At 39.4% G+C, this 24,810-nt stretch overlaps 3 protein-coding genes across 3 annotated transcripts; 1 reads left to right on the forward strand and 2 right to left on the reverse strand.

The window, feature by feature from the left end:
• Nucleotides 1-523: 523 nt before the first annotated feature.
• stk24a (serine/threonine kinase 24a (STE20 homolog, yeast)) lies at nt 524-13,505 on the reverse strand. Its single transcript, XM_088415657.1, has 11 exons — nt 13,014-13,505; nt 9,614-9,844; nt 7,848-7,904; nt 7,634-7,742; nt 7,182-7,339; nt 6,129-6,314; nt 5,901-6,046; nt 5,699-5,831; nt 5,221-5,289; nt 4,998-5,134; nt 524-3,994 (listed from the first exon to the last, which is right to left on the reverse strand). The coding sequence occupies exons 1-11, from the start codon at nt 13,053-13,055 to the stop codon at nt 3,961-3,963; spliced, it is 1,302 nt and encodes a 433-aa protein (XP_088271783.1). The 5' UTR covers nt 13,056-13,505; the 3' UTR covers nt 524-3,960.
• Nucleotides 13,506-13,941: 436 nt separating this feature from the next.
• slc15a1a (solute carrier family 15 member 1a) lies at nt 13,942-24,705 on the reverse strand. Its single transcript, XM_088414425.1, has 22 exons — nt 24,548-24,705; nt 21,170-21,257; nt 20,933-21,074; nt 20,712-20,831; nt 20,527-20,626; nt 19,374-19,464; nt 19,069-19,152; nt 18,457-18,539; nt 18,274-18,360; nt 18,089-18,178; nt 17,775-17,819; nt 17,665-17,697; nt 17,503-17,591; nt 16,682-16,763; nt 16,458-16,577; nt 16,059-16,205; nt 15,936-15,982; nt 15,759-15,866; nt 15,560-15,674; nt 15,340-15,477; nt 14,526-14,633; nt 13,942-14,451 (listed from the first exon to the last, which is right to left on the reverse strand). Exons 2-22 carry the CDS (start codon nt 21,174-21,176, stop codon nt 14,227-14,229), a joined length of 2,061 nt encoding a protein of 686 aa, XP_088270551.1. The 5' UTR covers nt 21,177-21,257; nt 24,548-24,705; the 3' UTR covers nt 13,942-14,226.
• Nucleotides 22,254-23,426, forward strand: sdhaf3 (succinate dehydrogenase complex assembly factor 3). Its single transcript, XM_088414429.1, has 2 exons — nt 22,254-22,343; nt 22,423-23,426. The coding sequence occupies exon 2, from the start codon at nt 22,434-22,436 to the stop codon at nt 22,803-22,805; it is 372 nt and encodes a 123-aa protein (XP_088270555.1). The 5' UTR covers nt 22,254-22,343; nt 22,423-22,433; the 3' UTR covers nt 22,806-23,426.
• Nucleotides 24,706-24,810: the final 105 nt, after the last annotated feature.

Below are 24,810 nucleotides of genomic sequence, written 5' to 3' on the forward strand. Positions count from 1 at the left end.
ATCTTACGTCCAACGAATATATTGACTTATGATTTATATTGAATTAGTGGTTTACACGATTACATTGAACATACAAAACGAACGGAAAAGAGCATTCGGCTATTTCCGGCTCATGCCGCACAAGGAAGGACACGTGACCTCGTTTGACTTCGTTCAAGGATTGTTATACTGACAGTTTGTACAGGCAGATAGATAGAAATGGGGTAAGGCTTGACTAAAATAATAAACTGAAATTTTCGAGTAACATTCAAATAAGTTTTAACTCTTATGCCAAACATGTCGAAAGGCGGGGGCGGTAACTTCATTTGCGCACGCGCAGACCCATCGGTAGAGCTATGCGGAATTTGACATTTTTATCTCGACCGTTACTAAGAATGTACTCGTGCCAGTACTGCCAAAAGTACTTTTAAAGTCATAACATTTTATATCTATTTCAGATCGCTCGTCTTATTAAAAACGGGTTTTTTAAAGAGTTTTTTTAAGAGTTTTTAAAAAAAAAAAAAAAGACAACAATTGCAACAGATTTGTGCTAGATCTTTATTTCTGTCATAATCACTTGACAACGTCCAATAAACCCAACAGCACTGTTTCGAATGAACAAACATGTCTATTGGCGTCGTCACAAAAAAAAAAAAAAAATGTACATTTGCTTTCCAGTGTTGACTTTTTTCTTTCTTCGGGACACATCAGTCGACTTTACTAGCGCTATTAAATAATACTGCTCCTCTGGGTTATAAAAATAGTTTGAAAGGAGAATATAGTTGTGCTAAGACATGATTAACCCTGGCCGCCACATTGCGTGTTTTATTGCCATAACACACAAAACGGGAAGTGGAATGACAAGAATAAGCGGCGTACGGCGAAAATAAGTACCGCATTTAGCAAATGAATAAAATCAGACAAAGTGCAAAAAAAAAAAATGTGTATGTAGAAGGTGCAAATCATAACTTGTTGAAATGAGTTGTCACATGGCACGTGTGGAGTGGGGGAAAAAAAAAAGTAAAAAAAAAACAACGGGTCTAGTCAGTCAACTTGAAATATTTAAAATAAGAACTTGTTTGCCACTGCGTAAAACTAACAAACGAACTAAACAAGTCCTTCAGTCAGCGCATTCCAGCATAGAACCCTTGATGGGATTTCGATTTAGGCGTTTGAAATCTGTTGCGGACCTTCATGAGGCGTCATGGAAGGACGATTCAAGTCAAAGCCAGCGATCAACACGGATGGCGTCCTGCTCCACATGTGCTACAACGCATACGTGAAGCAGGCCGACCATCGGGCGTCATACAGCTGCACCGTCACGCGCACTTAACCGGTGCTAGCTTATGACTGGCTAATCCAGCCGGACTCCCAATTTTGAGGATACAAATTGATACATTTTGAAACGCTAACTTTATTATACACGCTAAAAACAATCAAAATGAACAGTTAGCAGTTAAAGTTGATTAGGCGAATAGTTAAGCCCTTATTGATGGCGAACGTTTTTCACAAATTTAACAAAACGGGCGTTCGCGTCAAGAGTTTGTTCGACAAATTTCATTTTTAGTGATTTTTTTTGTTTTCTTTTTTTTTTAGCAAGAAAATTCTCAACATGTTGCGACGAGAAAAGTACGGCGGTCGTTCACAAGTATTACGAACGAAGCTTTACGAACCCTCAAAATTCACTGCCTTTGAAAACATTGATAATTATTTGTGTGGGATGGGGGCTCTTGGGATTTTTCTGGATTTTGGGGTGACGAAAGCCCTGTACCGCCACTACATTTGATCTCCACATTCAGAATCAAAACTTGAGCAACCAGAAGTATGTACCTGATTTTTTTTTTCCGGCGGTTTGTCCACAAATACGACCTGGCATGGGAAAACAAATTTTGTATCACGTTTTTGTGCATCAACAAAAGCTCTGCATAAAACCAGTTCATGAAAAGTGCTGCTGGTTTTGAAATAGAACTGGATGATTACCACTGATGGGAAAACGAAGCCTCGTGAAACATGTAATTTGTATTTTTTTTTTTTTTACTCCTCTCCATGGTGCTCTATTTAAATTGCATCATTAAACCAAGAGTGCCATCTAGAGGAGCTAAAATATATCAAAAATGTTTCATGAGGCTTCATTATCCGATCGATATTCAGTATTTTTCTGACTTTACGGCGCAATTAGTAGCGTTGTCCAGATCCCGATCATGTGATACGGTATCAGGGCCCCATTCATGTCATTTTTAGCTTATCGGAATCGGAGGGCGAAAAGATTGGGATAAGGAATATTGTATTTTATTATTTTCATTTTTTAAATTATTTTTAAGGCAGAAAAGTACAATATTGACAAATTCTTTTTCTTTTTCCTTCAAATAATTTGATGAGGTATCGAATCGGGACTCTGTATTATCAGATGTTCAAAATTCAGATAACTTGCCAAATCCAAACTCGGTGTGCCCATATATGGAAATCTTCCGAAATATACCTTTTCATCAAGACTGCGCCTATTGCGCCTTTCTATTGTGCGTTTCTTGCTACTTTGTGTTTCGTATAGCTAGCAAACTCATTCAAAAAGGCATTTGTTAAAACACAACGTGCAACCGGAGGAAGACCGTGTGACGCTTCGCAAAAAATTCGGCACGTCGGGACCCCCGGTAGCGGAAAACAAATTGAATTTCAGTGGCGTGGCCAAGGCAGGAAAACAAGTTGAAGATATGAGGGACTGGAGAAAAAAAGTGTGACCTTATTTTTCAGACCGTAAGGCACACTTAAACAAAAACTTTTCTACAAACAAACTAGGCCTTATTACCTTTTATATTCTCCTGAGATCCAGCCTATCAACCCATTCAATGCCAGAGACATATTTTTACTTTTTTTTTTTTTTTTTAAAGACCACTGCCATTCCAGGTACTTATGTTTGTCATTTGGCTAAAGGAGGTTTTAAATATGGTAAATACTAAATGAATGAAGTGATCAATTTTAAAAGAATCAGTTCCTTTACTAAAATAATCAATTACTAATGTACTTACGTAATCCTGTGTCATGAATTCCTTTAGTATCGTAATTACCAAAAGTGTCCTTTAGTGCCTGATTACCAACTACTTCATTACCTAAAGTAATTCATTGCTGGACTACTTCAATTCCTAAAGGACTTAATAACTTTAGTATTTGATTGTGTGATTGAATGTGATTTGAATGTGTCCATTTTTTCTCAGCGTGACAACAAAACTAATTGCAGCCCAAACACGAAAGGCCAGGATGTCCTCTACCGTGCATACTAGGACTTGGTAGGGTAGCTCAAATGAGTCTGAAAACAATGTCCACCACAGTGGACACCATTAAATAGGCAGGGTCTCAGGAGGGTATACAACAAAACAAGGGACAACAATGTAAAGGAAATCCCAAAGCTCTTTGCCAACAATGTACGCCTCACTGACATTTACTTAAAAAAGAAAAACACGACAGCATTTTACTAGCTTTTTTGGGCACCCCTAATCCAGAAAGGACGTTCGCTATGACCTGCTTGTGAAACGACGGGCTTTGAATGCGCAAGTCAAAGGGCGATATACTGTCGGAAGGCAATCTCGCGTACGGCCCTTCTACTGGCAAAATGTTTACCTCTCAAGCAATATTATCTACAGTCTGCGTTTGGCCATTTGTACAACCACATTATTATCATTATTATTATTATCAATATCACCATTATTCATTTGTTCTTATATCTGTAGAAATGTGCTTATTTACAGGTTTGTACAAGCATCCCATCGAGCCTATTTGACCTCCCAGAGGACCTTAGAAGCGGGATACCTGAGTTTTCAAAAGAACGCGCACCTCCAAAGTAAGCGCTCAAGAGACGAGGTCTTGAGTCCGGTCTCCTGCCCGCGGTGAGGCCCTCTAGCGGTGTGCGTGTGCACCGCAAGGCCGGAGAGAAAATCCTGCGTCTATACATCCACACCAGGTGCCCAGTTGTGCTTTTTTTTTTTGTCCTCAATGAGTGGCGGCAGTCTGAGGCACGGAAAACCTGACGGAGGAGAGAAGGGAGGACATATTTGGCATGGCACAAACAAAAACAAATCCATGAATGCTTTTTTTTTTTTTAAATAATCCTAACTGAGGCTAAGATTCTTAAAAAGACACAAGCAAAACATTTTAAGTGTTCGTCGCAGTAACGCAAACAATTCTATGAAATATAGAATATAATCAAAGTTTCATTTGTTTTCCCCAACATGCAGTAATGCACCTAATGGTAAAAAAAAAAATTAAAAAAAAAAATCAAACAACAACATATGTGCAATTATATCACATTATGTGCCCACCACAAAAAACATACCCAAGTTACATAAAATGTAAATATTATGCCTGAGCTGAAACTGCTCAGAAAAAAAGGCAAAACTACATTTCATGAGTAATATGGTGTCAATAAAATAAAAAAGTGATATGCCGCCATCCGAAAAAAAAAAAAAAAAAAAAAGAAAAATACCTGATGTTCATCCACCTGTCAAATCTTGCGGGTTAGGGTTAGTACAGCAGTACACTCGGAAAATCTGCTCCTTTTCAAATTATAATCCTTCTGGGTCGCTCGTCTTTGAGTAGGCGCTGGAACCGACATATTCTGAGTAGATGCTGGAAGTGACAGATTCTGCACAGGTTCCTGGGAGTCTTGCCAACAGTTCCCATTCTGTGCGAGGCCTTTTCGAGCGCTACGAGAGCTTTTCCAGGTGATGTTTAAGCAAACAAAAAACCGTTCAAATAAACCGTACCAAGAAACGAACGGCGACGCGAGGAACGTCTCACTGTTACGCATCAAGTTCGATGCAGCAACAGACTTTAGTGAGGAACAAAAATGAAGGAAAAATGACCTCCTACATCATGTAGCAGTGGCGGAGCGCTTAAAGTGACACTAACCAGACCTAATTTTGTGTATTTGAGGCGGCTTTTACGATCAAACAATCCGATACTCATTCTGGATCCCAAGATATGAATGGCTAATATTGAGCATTCCAGCGCCGCGTGTGTCCGTTTACCTCTGAAGTCTCTGCAGCAGTTCGGCCACCAGCGAGTCACACACGCCAGGATGCATGTCCTCGGCCACTAAAATGGCCTCCTGCAGAGCCTCCGCCGCCTCGGGTTTGCCGTTGCTGGTCTCGCCCTTGGCTTTTAACTGCAGTCACACAAGCTGCGTCTTACATTCACGAGTCTTTACGTTTTTCCATTCATATGGCCCACTCTGCAAGTGTTGTTAATTACCTCTGAGAACAATGGCGAGAAGATGGATGATAAGCTCTGTGACAAAGGCCTCTTTGGACTCTCCTGCTCCTGTAAAGTTTATAAAAAAAAACACCTCTAATTAGACAGCCTTGTCAATGGTGTGGTGTGACGTAAAAAGAGGCATTGGGAATGAATACAGAATTGAACAAAAAACTGTGGAACAGAGCTAAATTTAGACTAAAGTTGGTGTTTTTTTTTAACATCCTCTATTTTGTGGCATCCATATGTATGAACAAACTCTTCTCGGTGGTGTCAATTTGTCCAAACTACGGCCTTGATGCCATTTGCAGCCTGCCGTTCATTTTTCAGCGGCCCGTGGCATACATTAAAAATGACAAGGCTATAGTGAATATGAACAAAAAGAAATGTGGGGAAAAAAACTGCTACTACTATAAATGGAGAAAAATTTGGTCGAATTTTCAATTCATTCCCTTTCTCGAAATTTCCCAGCCCTTACCGGTTTTATTTCCAACTCGGCAGGCTGCACGGCGCCGTTCTGCACTTTCTTCAGGTCCTTCTCCCTGATAGTGTTGAAGATCCAGTCATCATTGGCGGCGGCGTCTCCTCCGGACGCTTGCCCCAGCGCCTCCCTGCAAGTGAGAGACAGCCCGTCAGCTCGACCGCCGCGGTGGCGGCCGGCCGGGCGGCGCCGAACGTACTCGTCGGACTCCTCGGAGCTGGACTCGTCTCGCGACTGCTCCGCTTTCCACCTCTTGTACCTGTCGATCAACTCGGTCAGGTAGGACGTCTTTTTGGCGTGCCGCACGATCAGCTTGTGCTTCAGCAGCTCTTTGGCGGTCGGCCTCTACAAAAGTAGGAGGACGTTTACGAGAGGAACATTACGAGAGTCGGAAGGCGCCGGCGGACGGGAAAAGGTGTCCGCTTACAAAGCTAGGCTCTTTATTCAAACAGGCTTCCACAAATTCTTTCAGCGGTTTACTGTAGTTGCCTTCCAAAGTGGGCGGATTGTTCTTTGGGATGAGGAACAAGACCTTCATGGGATGGAGCTCCGAGTGGGGCGGCTCGCCTTTAGCCAGCTCGATGGCCGTTATCCCCAGCGACCAGATGTCCGCCTGGATAAGTGAAAATGCGGCAAGAAAAACGAGGCGTGTTAAAAAGTGCGAAGTATCGACATGAAAAGGGGTTGACTGGAGCTGCGCGGGTTTATCCGAGGACGGCGCGTGACGTATTGGCCGAGATGACAAAGGACGCTGAGTCATAGACATCATTCCGAAAATAAGACCATTTAGAAAATGCAAAAAGGGCAAATACGCCCCCCCCACCCCCACCCCTTAAATCATGACTATGATTTTTTTGTCGTTGTTGATATTAACAGCATGAACGCGGTTTCTTTGAAGATGACAAAAATCAATTCAGTCAGCCAACCACATTCGTACGCAGGACTAAAAGCGACAAAATTAAATGAATGGTCTACATTTGAATAATTAATCATCCGATCTATCGACTTCCAGCGCAGCTTACTCTCGATTATCATCAATTAATTATGCAGTGAAACCTCAAAAAGTCACAATGCATTTATAATGGCCGCCAATTGTATGTGGATAATCGCAATTTGTGAGCTGACTGCGGATGGCGGGTGTCCATTGTACATCCTTGTCTTGCAAGGTCATTTCTAGGGGTACAATGTTTAAATGTGCTGTTTTTTGGCATTTCAGGCCCTATCCTTGACTACTAATCGATACTGGCCCGAGAGGGACCCCTTAAACTTCATTCGACCAAAATCATATCTGAACTTACTTGTATGTCAAATCAATATTTGTGATTGAAATGCCATTTATCTTTACCAGCCCCACAAAAACACCATTGTTTTGTTTGTTTTTTTTTTAAAGAAAATTCCATCCTTTTACACTCTTTATACCATTTGTCACCCCTGCATTTTTTTAAATATCTATAAAGCAAGCAAATAAAACAATTCTGACCTTTGAATCATATGCAGACTGTTTTATGACTTCAGGCGCCATCCAGAAAGGAGTACCAACAAACGTGTTCCTTTTTATCTGTGTGTCTGTCAGCTGACCGGCCACGCCAAAGTCTGCCAGTTTCACGTCACCTTGTTCCGACAGCAGCACATTGGCGGCTGAAAAGTGAGATCAATCATCTGTATTGCTCCTTACTATATACACTGAACACTTTATTAAAAGGAGAATCGGTCTACAGTATTAACTAATGATGCCCGGTATGAAGACAGCCATGTCATTTTTTCTAAGCGCTAGCGTCGGTGCTAACACGAGTTGATGCTACAACAGTTGTCAGTTCATGTTCAGCATTTGTCACCTTTTGAACATGTGTTTTAGCTGTTGTACATTAATGTGAGACAACGCGACACGATTTGAAAAATCATCATCCTTGACAACGGTCTTTTCTCTCTCACCTTTGATGTCTCTGTGAATTTTCTTTTCAGAGTGAAGATATTCCAGCCCCTTTAGGATTTCTCTCAAAATTGTGGCAATTTGCGTCTCGTCGAGGGCGCCCGGTTCCAACTGTCAAACACATTCAGGAGTTTGGAAGACTCGTGGCTCAATACATTAGAAAAAACCACATCGACATGAAATGTTCTTTCTTGATAACTGGCTTTGTCGACTTACCAAATCCAGGGCAGACCCCCCGCCCAGATATTCCATAATGATCCATAATTTTGTTCCCTGAAAAAGAAAAGAAGAAATCTATTTTAGGGCTGTTTCTTTTTTTTGGTCACTTAAAGAAAAGGAATAAAAATGATTCTGACTATCAGTTATGCAGTCAGTCATCTTTGTGAAGGATGTATATTGAGGTGCAAGGTGTTGTTTCGTTTTCATCGCCGGCCTTGCACTCTTTATTTATTTATTTTCATGAAGAGCAGGGCAAAGTTTCCACAATGACATAACAAGGCCATCTTATCTTACATTATCAACAGGCAGCACATACACTATGTCATTTATAGAGGACAACTTGACTTTGACTCATTTTAATCTTGCAGAAGGTGATGTTTACTTTCTGTAGCTCTTTTATAATAATCGTAGCACATGTTGCTTTTCAAAAGAAGAGCAAATTGATTCAAACATGAAGCAACTTATTTCTAAAATGTGTGATAGTGACTACTTTGCAAATCATTAAATGTCTTTGTTTTAATGTTTCATACAAATGCGGGTTATTAGTGACACTATTTCAGCAGATAAGTCAGAAATAAACAGATGATGTTACACGACATATCTTGAATTGCTGAATAGAAAAACAAAAACGGTTGCTGAGTTTGATAAATGAAATACGGACGGCACAGCACTCTGTCTTGGGCCCAAACAAGTGAACTGCATTATAGCATTATGCGCCTTCAAAAATCAGCCAAAAATAAATTATCACCTTTATGTAAATTGAGTTAGTTAGGAAAGTTGAATATTTGACATGCAAACTAAAGTCAGTTTTTAACGACAAAATTTAATACAAGTTAAGTGCAACCGGAATCAAAAATGAGACACATTCAATGATTTACGACACAAACACGTGACAGGGATTAGAACATTAATAAAATGCTGTGATCCACAATGCATTCTGTGAACCAAAAAGATTTTTTTTTTTGCCCCTGCTATTGATGGAAAATATGTATTAAGCCAGTAAAAAAAATGGAAAATTGATGCTCATTGAACTTTATTGGGAACAAACAAATGCTATTTACTACAATGATTTTTTTTCTTTCAATTTATCATCTCTTCATTCGGAAATCTGTATTTTCTTCTCCGCCAAGAATCTTAGTTTTAAGTTGTTTTTTTTCCTCAAGGAAAAATGCTTTGAGCTGGTTAGGAGACAACCCCCCCAGTCTAAAAGACCTCACCAGCTACAATATTTTCCAGCACTTGCATATTGCAAACCAAACTACACATCCGTAAACTCAGCACGCTCAATCCAAAAAGCCACAATTCTCTCTTTCATCCAGCGGAATAATTGACATAATGGACTGCCATTACTCTCTGTGCTTCCCTTAAGTACCATACCAAATGCTATTAGAGGCACTGTAAGCATAATCATACAATGTGAGAATGTACCATAACAAGAGCAAATATTTACAACTCACAACTGATCCTTTGTAGCCGGTTGCAGCTAGGGCAGATGACCAAACCAAAGATGTTTTTTCTTTTCATGTATCGCAATGTAAGGATGACCTTTACCTTTGAATGCATTTGAGGTTGGAAACAAACAAAACTGTTTTCACCTTCACTTGACAAGCCCATTCATTGCATCCACCGATGCATACGTGCCCAACCACTTGAATTAGTGAAGGACGTGCCGGCCAAACCACGCTGACTGCAATATTTATGAGACATTATGAGGGGCACGCCGTGCTCCAAGTTCAATACAGGCTGTTCCCGCTTGAGCTCACCTTGAGATAGGATCCAAAGTACTTGGTGATAAAAGGACTGTCGCACTGGCTGAGAACCGTGATTTCCTGTTGGATGTCCTCGATCTCGTCCTCTGCTTCTTCCAGGTCGATGATTTTAATGGCCACCACCTTCTGAGTGCGATTGTCGATGCCTTTAAAGACCTCGCCGAAGGAACCTTTGCCTATCCTCTCCAGCTTGACGAAAAGCTCCTCTGGGTCAGCTTTGAGGTTCTGAGGGACGGGAAAGAAGACGTGTGGAAAAAAAATGACATCAAAGTCAAAAATAATCTTCATTTACTGTTCCTTGAGCTAAGCATAACGTATAGACCATTGGTGTCCAAACTATGGCCCGGAGACTATTTGTGGGCCGCTATCCATTTTTAAGTGGACCGCAACATGCACTGAAAGTGATATACTACCAATAGTATTCTTTTTCATATTGAGGAGCTTCTCTAAATATATAAATTAACTATTTACAACAAAACAAGAAGTAATATATATCTTCTTAAGACTGTGGTGAATAAAGTGCTTTTTTTAAAGCATATTTTTTCCCTCCTCTTTTTACTCTACAAAATGTGAACATACCACATGAATGAATCAAGTAAGTCTTAAAATAAGTAGAAATTACAATGAACAATTGTAGGGAGCTATACCACCCCCACTTTGGACCAATTGATTATTCCAATAAGATCAGGTTTCAGCCTAATGGTACTTGATAGTGATACTGGCTAATTTCTGGGAAATTTCCCAAATTTTCGTGCAACTTATAAGGAAAATTCTCCATTGGGATACTTAGGTCTTTCTCTAAAATTATTTGTCATTGTTTTGGGAGGAAATTTAGGGATAAAAAGTACAAGTGGTATCGGTGCTTGGCATCAGTATATGTGACTACTCAAGGGTTGAATACTCATCCTGGCATTGGGTTGGAAAAAAGGGGTAGCAGATGGCTAGGTTGTAAATAGTTAATTTACATACTAGAAAAGACGAGGGTTAAAAGAAACATATAATACATAATGGATGGATGGACATATGGATGGATATAAACTATACACAAGTGTTTGATTTTGATGTGCTTGATGAAGTAAAATTAGACACCCCCGCATCTTTAAATTTATCTCCATGTGGCTCAGAGAAATATTTATAGAACAGTAATCTGTTTAATACATTTGCAAACCGGTGTGACACAAACATTAATTTCCAAGGTCAACGTGTGTGTGCGGCCTATTGACTTAACTAAATGGCTTATTTCCCCGTAGAGCGGCAAAGTGGAACGCTGGTCCTGAAGTAGGGCGCTCCCATTTATTTTCATAAAATACACTCATTAGACCAAAATATTCCAATTTCAGCGAGCAAATGTTTTTAGCAAAAGTGAAAAAGATTAGTTTTAAGCACGATATTGCACTGGATACAGCTTAAGTTTTTTTTTTTTTTTGGTCTCCAAAAGCACATCCAACGCTAAGCCTAGAAGGTAAGCCAGTCTATGATGGTAATGTGTTAGCTCACAAAGATAATTCCTTATGAGCGTCCATCCCAAGAGGACAGTTTCCTGTAAAAGTGCTAATGCATGGTAGGCAATAATGTAAGTTGTTGCTCTCTCATAAAAAGTGCAGTTGGGGTGGGGACTACTCAATTTGCTAGCAATGGGACTTTACAACAAAGAGATCGGTCAGCGCGGAAAGAACACACACACAAAAAAAACAAAACAAAAAACAATCCAAACATTGGTGCAACCGGCCATCCAGGTGAAAACAATGTTGAGCCGGTCAGCAGCAAAAACAACAAGTGCGCTGTGAGAGCAGACTCGGCGCGATGGGAATGTACTCACCATAGTTGCCGTCAGTGCGTTTACAGCCACTGGCTAAAGCTTTGCTCGACGCTCTCCCGCGTGCACCGCAAACACACCACGCTGCCATCCAAAAGCCACACCCTCACCACTAACTGCCAGCAATATTCCACATTATGATCCCGCTGTAACAAAACCGGCGATGGCAGGACGCATTTTTCAAAACCCCTCGTGATGTGTTGGTTTGTGTATTTGCCAAGCCTGCGGTTGTCAAATGGGGGTGCGTGAAGGCACATTACGTGAGGTTTCAACGGGGGTTCAGCAGGTATCAGAAAATCAATTGAATGCCATCACAGGAACACTGGATTTTCAAATTAAGAGCAAAGTTATTGGAGCATGAATGAACTAATTGCTGGAGTGTGTTATTAATGAGTCCTATGCAAAAATGTATACATTTTGTTTTGAGTTTTAAATGTGCGCACTGTCATTGGAGACATGGCAAATACAACCAAATAGGGATGTCCTCAAATACAAACAAATCATAAAAAAAAAAAAAAAAAGTAGAGAACAACCGCATCAAGTTGTCATAATTACCACAAATTAGACTCACTGTTAATCTGTGAAACTATAAAACATCCTTATGTGGAAAAGCAAAACTGACGGTGAACGGTAGCACGCACTGTCCTCGTCCTGGCTGCTTTGGTACAATATGTTTCAAGCAACAAATAAACGGAGAACAAAATTGCGCAGCAAAGTCAGGTGAACTTTACTTACTGGGGAGTGACCCACTTTCCAAAATCTTTCTAGTTCGCTGCGTGCCTACCAGCTGTTTTACATGTCAGTGTCAAACAGTATTTTTCATATCTTTTAACATATGTGAAAATACATTGAAAAAAAATACAGAAAAGTAGAAAGATATAAGGGCCACAAAAATGTGCAGGGCAGGCCGCAAATAGAACCGGGCCATAGTTTGGACACCTCTGGTTTAAACAAACATAATAAATACTTGCAAATGCATTTCAATGTACTTGTTTTTCTTGGATGGGAATCTAAAAAGATGGAATCAGGCCAACTGGACTCACAACTGCTTTATGTTTTCTGAAAACGGCTAAATCTGACGTGCCGGTTACTATTATTTTGCTAGCGATGAGAAAATGAAGCCTCATGAAACACTTTTAAAATAAATATTTTTTGCTCCTCTAGATGTCACTCTTGGTTTAACGTAAAGTAAAATGAATACATTTCCACTGCTGCAGATTGTATTTTTTAAGCAAGAGCACCATCTAGAGGAAATAAAAAAAACAAGTGCTTTTCTTGAGACTTCTTTTCCCATGACTAGTATTGGCAACGAACATATCAACAATCAGAACAATGTTTCCCCTCAAAGAGTAATTGTTGTATCGTGCAAAAGCCATATTTAAAAGAAAAAGTTTTGATGAAATCACACGACGTACTTGGGCTCAATAATATTAAGCCCTAAAAAAACGCTCCCAGAGTGGAGAGCCGGAAGATAGTGTATTTAGTCGCAAGTTGTGAGTGCCGCTGGAGAGGAAACGCACAAGCAGGGGGAAGTTCACAAAAATAATGTTTCCTGATTAGGCAAATAATGATGTTTACCTGAATCCCCGGAAGCCCACTTTGTATCGGGGAGTGAGCCATGGCGTCAGGTCAGCTCAGAAGACGGCTTTCCCAGCTCGCATTTAAAGCTTTCCCCTTCGGCGATTCGGTCGCTTTACCGACCCCTGTTTCAAACGACCTGGGTCGCACTGCAGTTCCGGCGAGGCTGCTCGCGCTGTCGGAAGCGAAAGTTGTTCGATTTACAGGCGAGGGCTCGACTTGTGTCGCCTTGTACTTCGAACCGAGTCCCCCTTGGCTTCCGCAGTTAGCTAACGCTCGCGACGCTAAGCTACTTCAACTGCTAGTTGGCAAACACTTCCACTTTGCTTTATCTTCTGTCCGGGAAGTCCTGCGCCAGCCGTGGAAGTATGCGCAAAAACATCCCGTTGACGAAGCAGAGTTCCGGCCACGAAATATTTCCAAATAGTCTCCAAACATGCACTGTTATGTTGTTGTATCGTTTGTTGCTCTCAACACTTTTCTAGCTCTCTCGGCGCCATCTTTGTTAATGTCATTTTCAGCTTGTGGGCACAGCCAATCGAAGCGAAGTACAGTGCGCGGTGTCGATGACGTCATCACCGGGGCTGCGGCGTCACAGAAGAACACAAATCGTGACTAAAGTTTTATTTTAGTGGCATTTTCTTGGAAAACCGTTTGAACATTTATTCATATATATATATATATATATATATATATATATATATATATATATATATATATATATAGAATACATATATAGAATATATATATATATAGAATACTAATATAAACTCTAAATGTCTAGCTTCTTCTTTGTCACTTTTGATTTATTTTATGGACCTTTATTGTGTCTAAAATAAAGATTGATCGATTGGGTGGGAAGTAACAAAAAAATGGATTTTTCGAGAAGCTCATTGCTTCCTTTGCTCATCAAGTTACGTCATAGTCCCCAAAATGATTTATTATATTATAAAATTAGGACAGACCATATAAACGTAGACCATGGTATTTTAAACAGAAAAATGGAAGTGCATTGGTTGTTTCTCGTCTGAAGAATATAGTAATTTGTTGGATACATTGCAAGGGAGGACACAACTGTCTCGTAACCTGTGTGCCTCAATAATTTTGTCCAGTAAAATGTAGTTTATACACACGCATGCACACACACACACACACACACATACACACAAAAGTAAGCATTTGGCACCAGCCTCAATAACATTACATTATTTTTTCACATTTGCGTTTGTTTGGTTTCATCTTTCTCATCATCACTCTCAGTGTCTCTCATGAAGTCCTTCTTCTCTTTGAGATGTCTGTCGTCCATGTCGCCATGCACCTTCTTTGTGAACTGGGCCTCAATTTCCGCAGGATCCATGTAGGTGTAAAAGTACGCCATGATAGAGAAGATGAAGCACACGGCGATCAAGAGCGAGGCGAAGAGGACGTACTCCGCCCACTTTAAACAAAGGCATCATCTCACCACACAGTAACTTTGGAGTGTGTGTGTGTTATTTGTGACTTTTTTTTTACCTGTTGGGGAAGCTTGGCAATCTCGGCCACGATCAGAACTATGAAGTTGCCGATAGCGACGGTGAGCAACCAGCCTGCTTGCAGCACTGCTTTCATGTTACTCGGTGCCTTAAGACAAAACATTTACCATGTAAAATGTCCTTATGGCAAATCTGCAGAGGCAAGAGGCAAACGAGAAAGAAAAACTGCAAAAACAAAAAAAAAAGCAAAACAAAATGGCTGCAAACTAACAACATAACAAGCGCAAAAAGACACGCCAAGGTTATAATAGCTGCAAACTAAAAATGCTGCAAAAACTAAGGTGCAGTCACAAAAAAAGGAAGCAAACTTACAAAAACTGCAAAAAAAAGCAGTCATAAAAAGAGCTGCAACAACAAACTATAGTGTAAGTTCACCACTAGAAAGCGAGATCAAAAGGCATTGACAAGTGACATAAAGAGAGAAATAATAAAAAAGCACAAAAATTGCCACTTTACTGTTTTTATGCTTTTTCTGCCACAAAAATGCGCCAATTAGTAGGTAATAGAAAAGTAGTACTCTGTTAAACCAGCCTATTCATTTGTGTCCATTTTGACTCAGCAAGACACCCAGGTTAATTAAATCAGACTAAAACACATGAGCGATTGTTGGAATGTCCTTTACCAAGCACACCGGGACTTAGTAGTGTCGCTTCAATTAGTCTAAATATATAAATCAAAAACAAATGTCCACAACAGTGGACACAATAACGGTAAATAGGCCGAATCTCAAGAGGATATAAATGCTCACTTTCACATTTTGGACTGTTTGCACATGAATCCAGTATTTCATTTACCTGTGAGTAAGAGAACTCGAGACCCGTGACGGAAAACATAACTTCGCCCGCAGTGATAAAGAAGTACTGCGGGATCTGGAGGGCCATGTGAACCGAGTTGGGCTCGATGTCTTCTACCGCGCTAATAGACTCGTGACACTAAAACCAAAACGTAGACACGAAAAGATTGAAAATGAATACACTTGAGTGGATTTCACAGCGACGCACGTGGCAAACTCACAGAAGGTCCGAACGTGAAGGTGCTGTGGATAAGGAACGTGTAGGAACTTCCGAATCCAAACTCTCTCCTGTATCCGTCACATGATTCCGAGCCGTTACTTATGATGAATTTGGTGCTGGTGGTTGGAAATTCATTAGTTAGATGCATTATTATTATTATTTTTAAGCAGTATGCTGCTTTTTTTTTTTAACGTACTTACATTCCATTTTTAATTTGGGAATAGTTTGAATAATATTCTGGCTTGAGCAAAGTGGGATACGCTCCACCGATGGAAACAGTCACTTCTGTTAACATTCCATTTATAAATCTGAAACGCACAAAAATAAATGTTGTGAATAAATAAAGATATTTTAGTTCGTATTCGTATTTAATTTACCTGATTGCATTATTTCCTTGCTGCGGCTTGGCCTTCAGATCCTCAGTCTGAGAGAAAACGAGCGAATTTTTATTTATAACACCGCACAAGCGTCTCCATCTATTTGAATGGTCTGGAACTCACCAGCAGCCACTCGTGTGAGATGTTTGAGGGAAGCAGAAGCGTCTGTCGCTTCCCTTTGGTTAAAACGAGCGCTCTTGTCAATCCTCCGTGGCTCTCCACGGACACGCTGATTTCCTCCTCTCCGAACGTCAAGTACTGCTCACTGGCCTGCCGCAACCACACAGAAAAATACAGCATCTGTTTTCATGATGGAAGAAGGGATGAACAGGCTCCGTTTTCCGAGACATCATTCAATTTGGGGGCTTTTTTTCTCTTGTCTTATCGGGCGGCCGTTTTGCTACTTGCTGTCACCTGAAAACGCCATTGCAGTTGCTCAGGTGGCAGCCAATCACGGCTTAGCTTGCAAAGGTCAAAAGATCAAACTCAGAAAAATTGGTTGCACGTGCATGCTTACTGTACCTGATTGGGAAGGAGTTCCACTTGCAAATTGTCAGGGAGTTTGACTTTGAGTGGCTGAGGCCCCATGTTTAACAATTTCAACTGGCTCTGTGATGCTGATGGGAATGTGGGCAGTGTTTTCTACAAAAAAAAAAAAAAATACAGAGCAGGTTTTAGTGGTTGGGTTGTGACATACAGTATTTTGTTGATGTGAGCCATAAACTCATCATTTTTCATCCACTTACATCAATTTCAACCTGAACCAGAGCAGCACAGACGAAAGCCAACGCTGCCAAAAACATCCCCACTGTCATTCTTTTCAGAGGCCTAAAAAAAAACAAATACCATGATGATAACTGAGAATATTTAGTACACAATCAATATTTTAATTTACATTATTTCCTTTAAAGGACACCATATCTGTTTGGCTCACTAAATTTAGAGTGTTTTCAATTTTGGAAATTTACTTCGAATTTAATTTCAATTCATTAAATTTGGGCATATTGACTAGTCTTATTACTGTACATAATCCGGTAAATTGTTGAAGAAAAAAACAAGATTTCTTACATTTATTAGGTTATTTGTTTTTTGGGCTTTTTTTTGGACATTGATTTTTTTTTTTGAATGATAATTTCTTACTGTCATAATTTGCAGACATCATTGATAAATTCCACAAATAATATGTTATATAAATGTTTTGAGGGGCAAAATTAGGCCCATTAACTAAAAGAATCATAGAATTTTTTGCTTTGTAGTACAATTTCATAATTGCAGTATTTTCCCGGTGCTGTAAATTCAATGACAATAATGGGTTATCTTTAAACTCACTGACAGGCGATCGTGATTGGCCCCAAAAATCCTGATTGTGTTTAGTTATAAATAGTCAATTAGCATATAGAAAAATGTCACTTTCAGTATATGCCATGGGCCGCATAAACGTGGACGGTGGGCCACAAATGGCCCCCGGGCCGCAGGACTCCAGATTAACCTGATATTGACCATAACCTCTTTTTTTTAATATATAGAGACCTCTGCAAATCTTGAATTCCCCTCTAGTGTTACTCACGTAAAATTCAGGCCACATTTTTTGATGAGAGGGTAGATGACACTGTCCATGATGGGCACCAGGGTCAAGATGAGGACAGGGTTGACAGTCTTTTCAAACGACAGTGAGAGTGAGGCTGGTGCAACACACACACACACGCACTGATTCTCGACTGAGGCCTACCTGCATTTGATCTGGCTGAATGACGAGAGCGCCCTGCAGACACACACAGCTTAGTAGTGCGTTTACATATTGGCTCAGAAATTCTAGATGCTCTTAAGTGGTCAACTTACAAAGTTTCCGTTCATGGTGGTGGCCTGCAAAGTCCACCGGGAACCCTTGAAGACGGTTAAAAAAATAAAAAGAAATAGAATGAATTGTCAACAAGCTCGTCAAGATAATGCGATTAGTTGCATTAGATTGTGAACATTAGCATGCTAGCTTATAACAGACAAATGAGGGCCAGAATTTTGTTGTATTTCACTTTGCAGTATCTCATGAAGTGTTTTTATATCGATTTGACACATCTACTGTGAGAGGCCTTTGACAGTCTATAAATAAATAACTTGCCTAATGATTTTGCATGCAGTGAAAAGCTTTCAAATACCTTTTGGTCAAACAGAGTCCAAAACATTGGAAGTGGAATGTACAGGAAGAGAACCTTCAGCACCATTTTGATTTGAGCAATGAGCAGTTTCTACAGGACAGGAGGGAGGCATTGGCCATTAATATCAAGCCCTGCTGATATGAAGAATATTTTCAAAATCAGCATGTAACTAAAGCCAAACTTACATCGTACTTCTCCTCTGCCCAGTCCATCCAGTGCTGCCTCTTGGGAAATCTGCTGCTTCTGTGCCTGTAGCGGTTTTTGATGGCAAACTGAAAGCAGATAATAACAAAACAGGATTTGGCATGATAGCGTAGACATTAAAAAAAAAAAAAAAAGATGAAAAAAATGTTAAAAAACAGACTTACGCCGATGCATTTACAAACATCCGTCATGATATTTCCCTGGGGCTCTGCTTTGTAGTACATTCCACTGCCGACAATGAACACCACTGTGTTTGGGACAGCACACGTTATTATCAGTCTATCATCATTTTTGTCAAGCTATATACATATATTAGGGGTGGGAAGTTCTCCAATGAAGGACAAATTGCAATGCACCGTGATACAAGGGGTGTGATATTATTAACGTGTATTTAATTTTGAATGGGGTCACCCCACCGATTTTCATGACAACAATTTGTTCTCTGTTGTTGCACTCATCTAAGCACAGTATTCTGATTAATTCTGTGTTTGTGAAATAGGAATTAAGAAGCAAAATCGGCCTGTTTTTATCCAAAGGGGGCCATTTTGCTACGTATCCTCGGCTGGATATGACATCACAGTTGCTCAGGGTTCAGGACACGCCTACTTATGGCTCACTTGTTTTCTTAGTTTGGTCATGTGATGTACTACTATGCACAACTTGTAGGGTAGCTCCAGTGAGTCAAAAGATCCAGACCAAAAACAAATGTCAACTATAATGGACACAAATGACTAGGCAGGTCTCAGGAGGATGTATAGAATCCATGGAGGACATACCCAGTGCAACCACCATGAGTGCAGCAGGCACTCCAAAGGCAAGGGGGTAACAGCTCTGCTTGGTGTGGATGCCACATTCTTGAGCTGCAAAAAAATGTGATTTGTTCATGACCATTTCCTAACAATGCAAAAAAAAAAAAAAACCTCACTATTTTCCATTTGATTGTTTTATTAGTTTGTAATATACTTATAAATATAAAGACTTTTTATTTCTAACCTAAAAATAAGATATGATGGTGAACTCAATGCAGCTATTTTTTGTGAGTGCGTAAAACCCACTTGACTTGCGGTCCTTGTTCTCCTACCTCTCAGGATGGGAGTGATGATAGTTGACAGGAGGCTGCCTCCATTTATGCACAGGTAAAACACAGAGAAAAATGTTCTTCTTTGCTTCTCCTGCACAAAACAAAGTGATGACATTACAAACATTCTGTTTTCAAAACACATTTAGTGCAACCTGCAAGGTGATGTCATATGTCACTCGGGACCATAATAAAAGTTCGGAATTATTCATTATAGTCATTCGGGTAGAAAGTGACTTAGGTGTTTACCCCAAAATACATCAGTTTGTAATAAGGATCACAAACTCCTACAAGCTAAAGAATTAAGCATTATGAGCACACATTTTTACACAATGCTAATCTTCAAACAGGTTGTATTTGTTTATTAGACTGGCAAATTGGAGTGAATGGGCCTTCAAAATTCAAATAAAGGTGCGTCAAGGAGTTTTAAATGTAAAAAAAAAGTAAATTTTCCACTCCCTAATAAGTTCTCAGGCAACACTTTGATGTGTTGTTCAAAGATCCCTGCAATAGCCACGCCAACAACCGCAATAATCTAAATACAGTACGAGTCAGAAATGCTGCATTCGAGAAAGTGGGAAATTGGACCTTTCCCACTCGGATTGTCCCAATTTCGACCTGAAAGTGTTTGAGGCAAATGTTAAATGAGAAAATAGCTGGTAATGACAGTTTTTGTGAAGTCGGAGTCTTTTTCCGACTTCTCGGACTCCCCAGCTCAAAGAGGTTGTTTAATTGCCCTTTTTCCCCAGGCAGAATTAGAAAAATTCCGTCTTTCAGCCTTCCTCGAATACAGCACAAGATACGCGTAAACGTCAGAGGCGTTTGACGGAGAATCCTCAGCACAGCTCTCAATTTGAAAACATAATCGCCGCTTGTTTCACTTTGACTCCAAAGATATGAGAATAAGAAACGACAAAACAGATCAGCTGAACGTAATAAATAGCCATCAAGGCACGAGCGTTCCATTCAAGTTGCAGTTACGTCTACAGCCTGTAGATGTCAATGTTTAGCGAGAAACCTGTAAACCCTATTACTCCTTTAAGGAAGAATAGCTTGCTTCCATTTCCAAAACGCTTTTTATTGGGCTGAAAAAAATAAATATTTCACAAGGGGCACCATTGAAAAATGTTGGGAACCACTGTAGTAATGTACTCACCTGGTGGTCACTAAACTGGTCCCCACCAAAGGCGGCCACGCAAGGCTTGATGCCCCCAGTGCCCAGTGCAATAAGAAAGAGGCCCACCATTGACATTACTCTGGATACCAACAAAAGCACAATATTGTTAAAAACGTGTCATCAACACATTTTGCATATTAAAGCAATAATTCACAAAAACTCACACATGGAAGGTCATGTTATCGGGCGTTCCGTCTTTGTTTGAGTCGGTGATGTCATGGATCGCGCTGACAGCCATAGCCACTTGACCCAGTGCATAGACGATGGACAAGTAGATGATGGTTCTTGGGTAGGGAGGTACAAACACCTCAATGTCAGCATTTGTAATTAAAAAAACAAAACAAAAAAAACAAGAAAATCTTTAGAACTCGAAGGAGCCGCTCACTTGAATTTCCCCAGCCAGGAGTCGGCCACGATGGCGCCCAGAATAGGGGTGAGGTAGCAAAGAGCGACAAAAGTGTGGTAGATGGAGGTGGCCATGTCATCATCCCAGCGCAAGAAGTACTTAAAGTACAGCACCAGGACAGCTGAGGACAAGCAAACAATAAATTCACCAATTTGCCCAAATGCATAATCATTTGTGGACGCGTTTGGTGGCATGTGCGAGTCATTTTTTTCTCACCTCGCATGCCATAGTAGGAGAACCTCTCGCAGAACTCATTCACCACAATGAAAAATATGCTGAGTGGGTAGCCACATACTGCTATGCCCTGCAAAAATAAAGATGGAGGAGCAATCACATGCATCTTAATCGTCAAGCCTTTTCCCTCTTTCCACCCTTTCGGCTTTTTTTTTTTTTTTGCTTCGTTGACTAAAAACGCTTCAGACGTCAGTTCTTGTCATTGGCAAAGAAGATCTAGTCATGTTTATCTTGTAAGCCTGCAAACAAAGCTTTGTTTGCAGAATATGCAGGCTGTAAGACAATCTCAAATCAGTAGTAACGACCTCTACTGTTTTCTCAAAGTAAAAGCTCCTCTGATTTGACAAATTACAGTATTATTAGATTGTCCAAAAAAAAAATAATTCAACTCCCATTATACAGTAGCTGCCAAGGACTGGAGTGTATACTTCACTATAGGAATTTCCAAACATTACAGAGGGGCTTTGGATGCCCCCAAGACTAACGTGGCCCCGCTCTCACTATAATCACACCAGCAAAACTGGCAAAGTAGTTAGATTAATTAGTTAGACTTTTTTTTTTTTTGCTTTTGTACGCTTTATTAGATTGTTTGTATAGTTAAAAAACATGCATAAAATCTTTTTTTTTTGTTCCGGTCCAATTTAAAAGAAGCAAACATGATCAAGACAACCTCGGTAGACCTAGAGTAGATATGGTCTCATGACTGAAAAACCATGTAGTACAGGTTAATTAAAAAAAAAAAAAAAAATGACTGCCCTGACGTAAACAGAAGGAAATTTTCAAGAAAAATATATATTTCTAAGTTGTTTTTTTTTTTTCAAAATACCTCATAGGTGTTATTTGCTAATGTGTTAATTGCTTACAAGTTATTTTTTCTCCCTTTTTCTCCTGACAAGGGCGGTTTATTGATTTCTTTTTTAGGTAGTCACAAGACGTAGTAGAACCCGAAATTTGTAGGTTGGCGAAAGTAAAGAAAATGTGTTTATATTACCGTTACTGACGAGGGGCGATTGTAAATTTACTTATATTTGCGCTTACAGGACACCGTATTATGACGTGTACTATCGCGAGATTTTGTCTTTCCGTGTGTGCTTCATGATGGTTAAGTAGAGAAGCAATGTCAGGTTACCGTACGCCCTAAACAAGGACGTTGAACGTAACTATACTTTTTTAAAAACATTATACAGCTGCAAGCACGTTTATATAACATTTTAATTTTCTTCTTTTTTTCACAGGTGGATCAACCATGGCTGCCAGCGCTCAGGCTTCTAAAGTTTGTTCGTTATACAAGCGGATTCTCGTGCTGCACCGCTTTCTGCCGATCCATTTGCGAGCCCTCGGCGATAACTACGTGAAAGACGAGTTCAGAAGACACAAAAACGCTTCGCCCGAAGAAGCCAAGAGTTTCATGAGAGAATGGGAAAACTACAAGGCCACTCTGCAATCGCAGGTCCTGGAATCTGTAGGGGACAAAAACGGCTCTCTAAAATTCGGCATTAACATGCCGGAGGAGAAACTGAAAGACTTTCAAGATGAACAAATAGGACAACTGTACGAGCTTCTGCTTGAATCCACCAAACCTAATAAGCAGTTTGACATCCAGGAGGACAACAAATGAAGCCCCCGGCGCATCAGCCTGAGAAGCAGTTTTATTACAGTGTTCCCTCGTTAATCCCGGAGGATACGTCCCCCTAAATACCCGCAATAACAGAAACCCGCGAAGTGGAAATTTTTTTCTTTCGTTTTTTCTTAAAATTGGTTTTAAAATCCATGTAATAGAAACTCTGTCAAATGATGTGGATTTAAAAATAAAATTGCAGTTTTTGATTGATGTGATTTAAAAAGAAGATGAAAACTAGCTACATAAACCTGTAATAGAAAAAGTTATGGTCATAAATGAAAATGTCGCGAGGGAACGCTGTAATTTGATCATGGCCATAGAGAAAATCTAAACACTGTTTTGCCATTTTATTTGTATAAAGCCCCAATAATCAAATGAGGGTACAGGAGCAGTTGGAATAAGTCACGTGATTATTTATTAACTGATTACTTTCAGTAAAGCTCACACGTGGTTAATTTGAGATTGGAAATCAATGCCCTACCACTTAAAGACTTGGCTACCTCACTTATTTTGTTGCCCTTTCATTTATCTGATGAACAAGCAACAGGACTTACGTGTAAAAATATTTATGGTTCATATTCCATGCCCATGTGTAATAAAATTCACATGTCCATGCAACGTTTTATTGTGATTACATCATACGGCATATCAAAGGCTTAAAAAAAAAAAAAAGATCTCAAATAGTTAGGGGGAGCCAAACATTGTAATCAAGTTACTACAGGACTGAACAGTTGGTTAGAATAATAAAGTATAGAGTAGTCCAAATAATTGTGTAAAAGGTAAGAAAAAAAGTATTGAGAAACTAGTGTGTGATTTAATTCATGGAAATTAAGCTATATAAAATGTTAACTCATATTTTTGAAGGTTAAAGTGACTTCTGTGTACAAAACCATTTAAATAATTTGAGGGTGAAAAAAAACTACATTTTCAATTTATATCATTCATTTGAGTAATACAATTACAACATTTTAAATTGTAGTGTTTTTTTTCTCCAGCTGTATTTTGTTTCCTTATTTTTTCATTTTTATCACAGTTTTCAATATATCTTTAGTGTGTAGCTTCAGTGTTTTTTATTCAATTATTTTTAGGTTTAGTCATAATCTGCCTGCAGTCAGCAGATGGTGCATTCACTGAAAAGTAGTTATTTCCCACATTCAACCTGAAAGGTACTACCCAAAAAAGAATATCAAGTACAAGTTGATTTCATCAATTTAACACAAAAGATGACAATTTTATTGAGCCATTTAACGCAAATTGACATATTTCACTCAGTTCCTAATTGTAACTTTGCTGATTAAGATTTTTAGTTTATTAAAATAACAAACCCAGATGATTACCTTGGAAAGCTTCAGTTTTGTATGTTCAAAGAAATAAAACCTGAAAGATATTGATTTGCATTGAATTCAAATTTGCTTTTAAAGTTGCATTCCTAATATTCAAATTTCCTGAAATATATTGATTTGCATTGAATTCAAATTTGCTTTTAAGTTGCATTCATAATATTCAAATTTCCTGAAATATATTGATTTGCATTTAATTCAAATTTTCTTTTAAAGTTGCATTCCTAATATTCAAATTAAGTACTAGCCATATCACTCAAATTGTCAGTTCATGACGACTACGAAATTATCCGATTTGACTTCAATTCACTGCCAAATGTTTATTTTTATTTTTTTTTAATAAAACCATTAGTAAATCCCATTATGATTTATGAAGAAAAAGTGTTTAAAATGGTTTACCTTCCCTTTCTGTGGCTCCTTAAAACCTGTGCCTGAAAAAAAAATTCACATTCAAGTCATATTTCTTGGTGGTATGAAACAATAACTGCGCATTTGACAAAACTCACCCGCCATTGTCAAAAAGCAGCTTTCAATCGGGAGACCATTCGCACTTGAGTTAGCGCAAAGTTGATAACGCTTACTAGGCATTCATACATCCTCCTATCCTGCTGACTTGCTTTTATGGTGGGCGGTAGCATGACACAACAGAACAGATACCAAGT

Source organism: Hippichthys cyanospilos, chromosome 5, assembly GCF_059441005.1.
Source record: "Hippichthys cyanospilos isolate Australia breed blue-spotted pipefish chromosome 5, RoL_Hcya_1.0, whole genome shotgun sequence".
In the NCBI taxonomy this organism is placed as follows: Eukaryota; Metazoa; Chordata; class Actinopteri; order Syngnathiformes; family Syngnathidae; genus Hippichthys; species Hippichthys cyanospilos.

Excerpts from the sequence above, each read along its gene's own strand:
- sdhaf3 (XM_088414429.1), top strand. The coding sequence starts at position 22,434 with ATGGCTGCCAGCGCTCAGGCTTCTAAAGTTTGTTCGTTATACAAGCGG.
- stk24a (XM_088415657.1), bottom strand. The coding sequence starts at position 13,055 with ATGGCTCACTCCCCGATACAAAGTGGGCTTCCGGGGATTCAG. Across the intron at positions 7,905-9,613 it reads ACTTTGGATCCTATCTCAAG|GGAACAAAATTATGGATCAT; the intron begins GTGAGCTCAAGC and ends TTTCTTTTTCAG. Across the intron at positions 6,315-7,181 it reads AGTCTGCATATGATTCAAAG|GCGGACATCTGGTCGCTGGG; the intron begins GTCAGAATTGTT and ends TCACTTATCCAG.
- slc15a1a (XM_088414425.1), bottom strand. Across the intron at positions 17,592-17,664 it reads TTCAGCCAGATCAAATGCAG|ACTGTCAACCCTGTCCTCAT; the intron begins GTAGGCCTCAGT and ends TCGTTTGAAAAG. Across the intron at positions 16,206-16,457 it reads TGGAACTCCTTCCCAATCAG|GCCAGTGAGCAGTACTTGAC; the intron begins GTACAGTAAGCA and ends TGGTTGCGGCAG.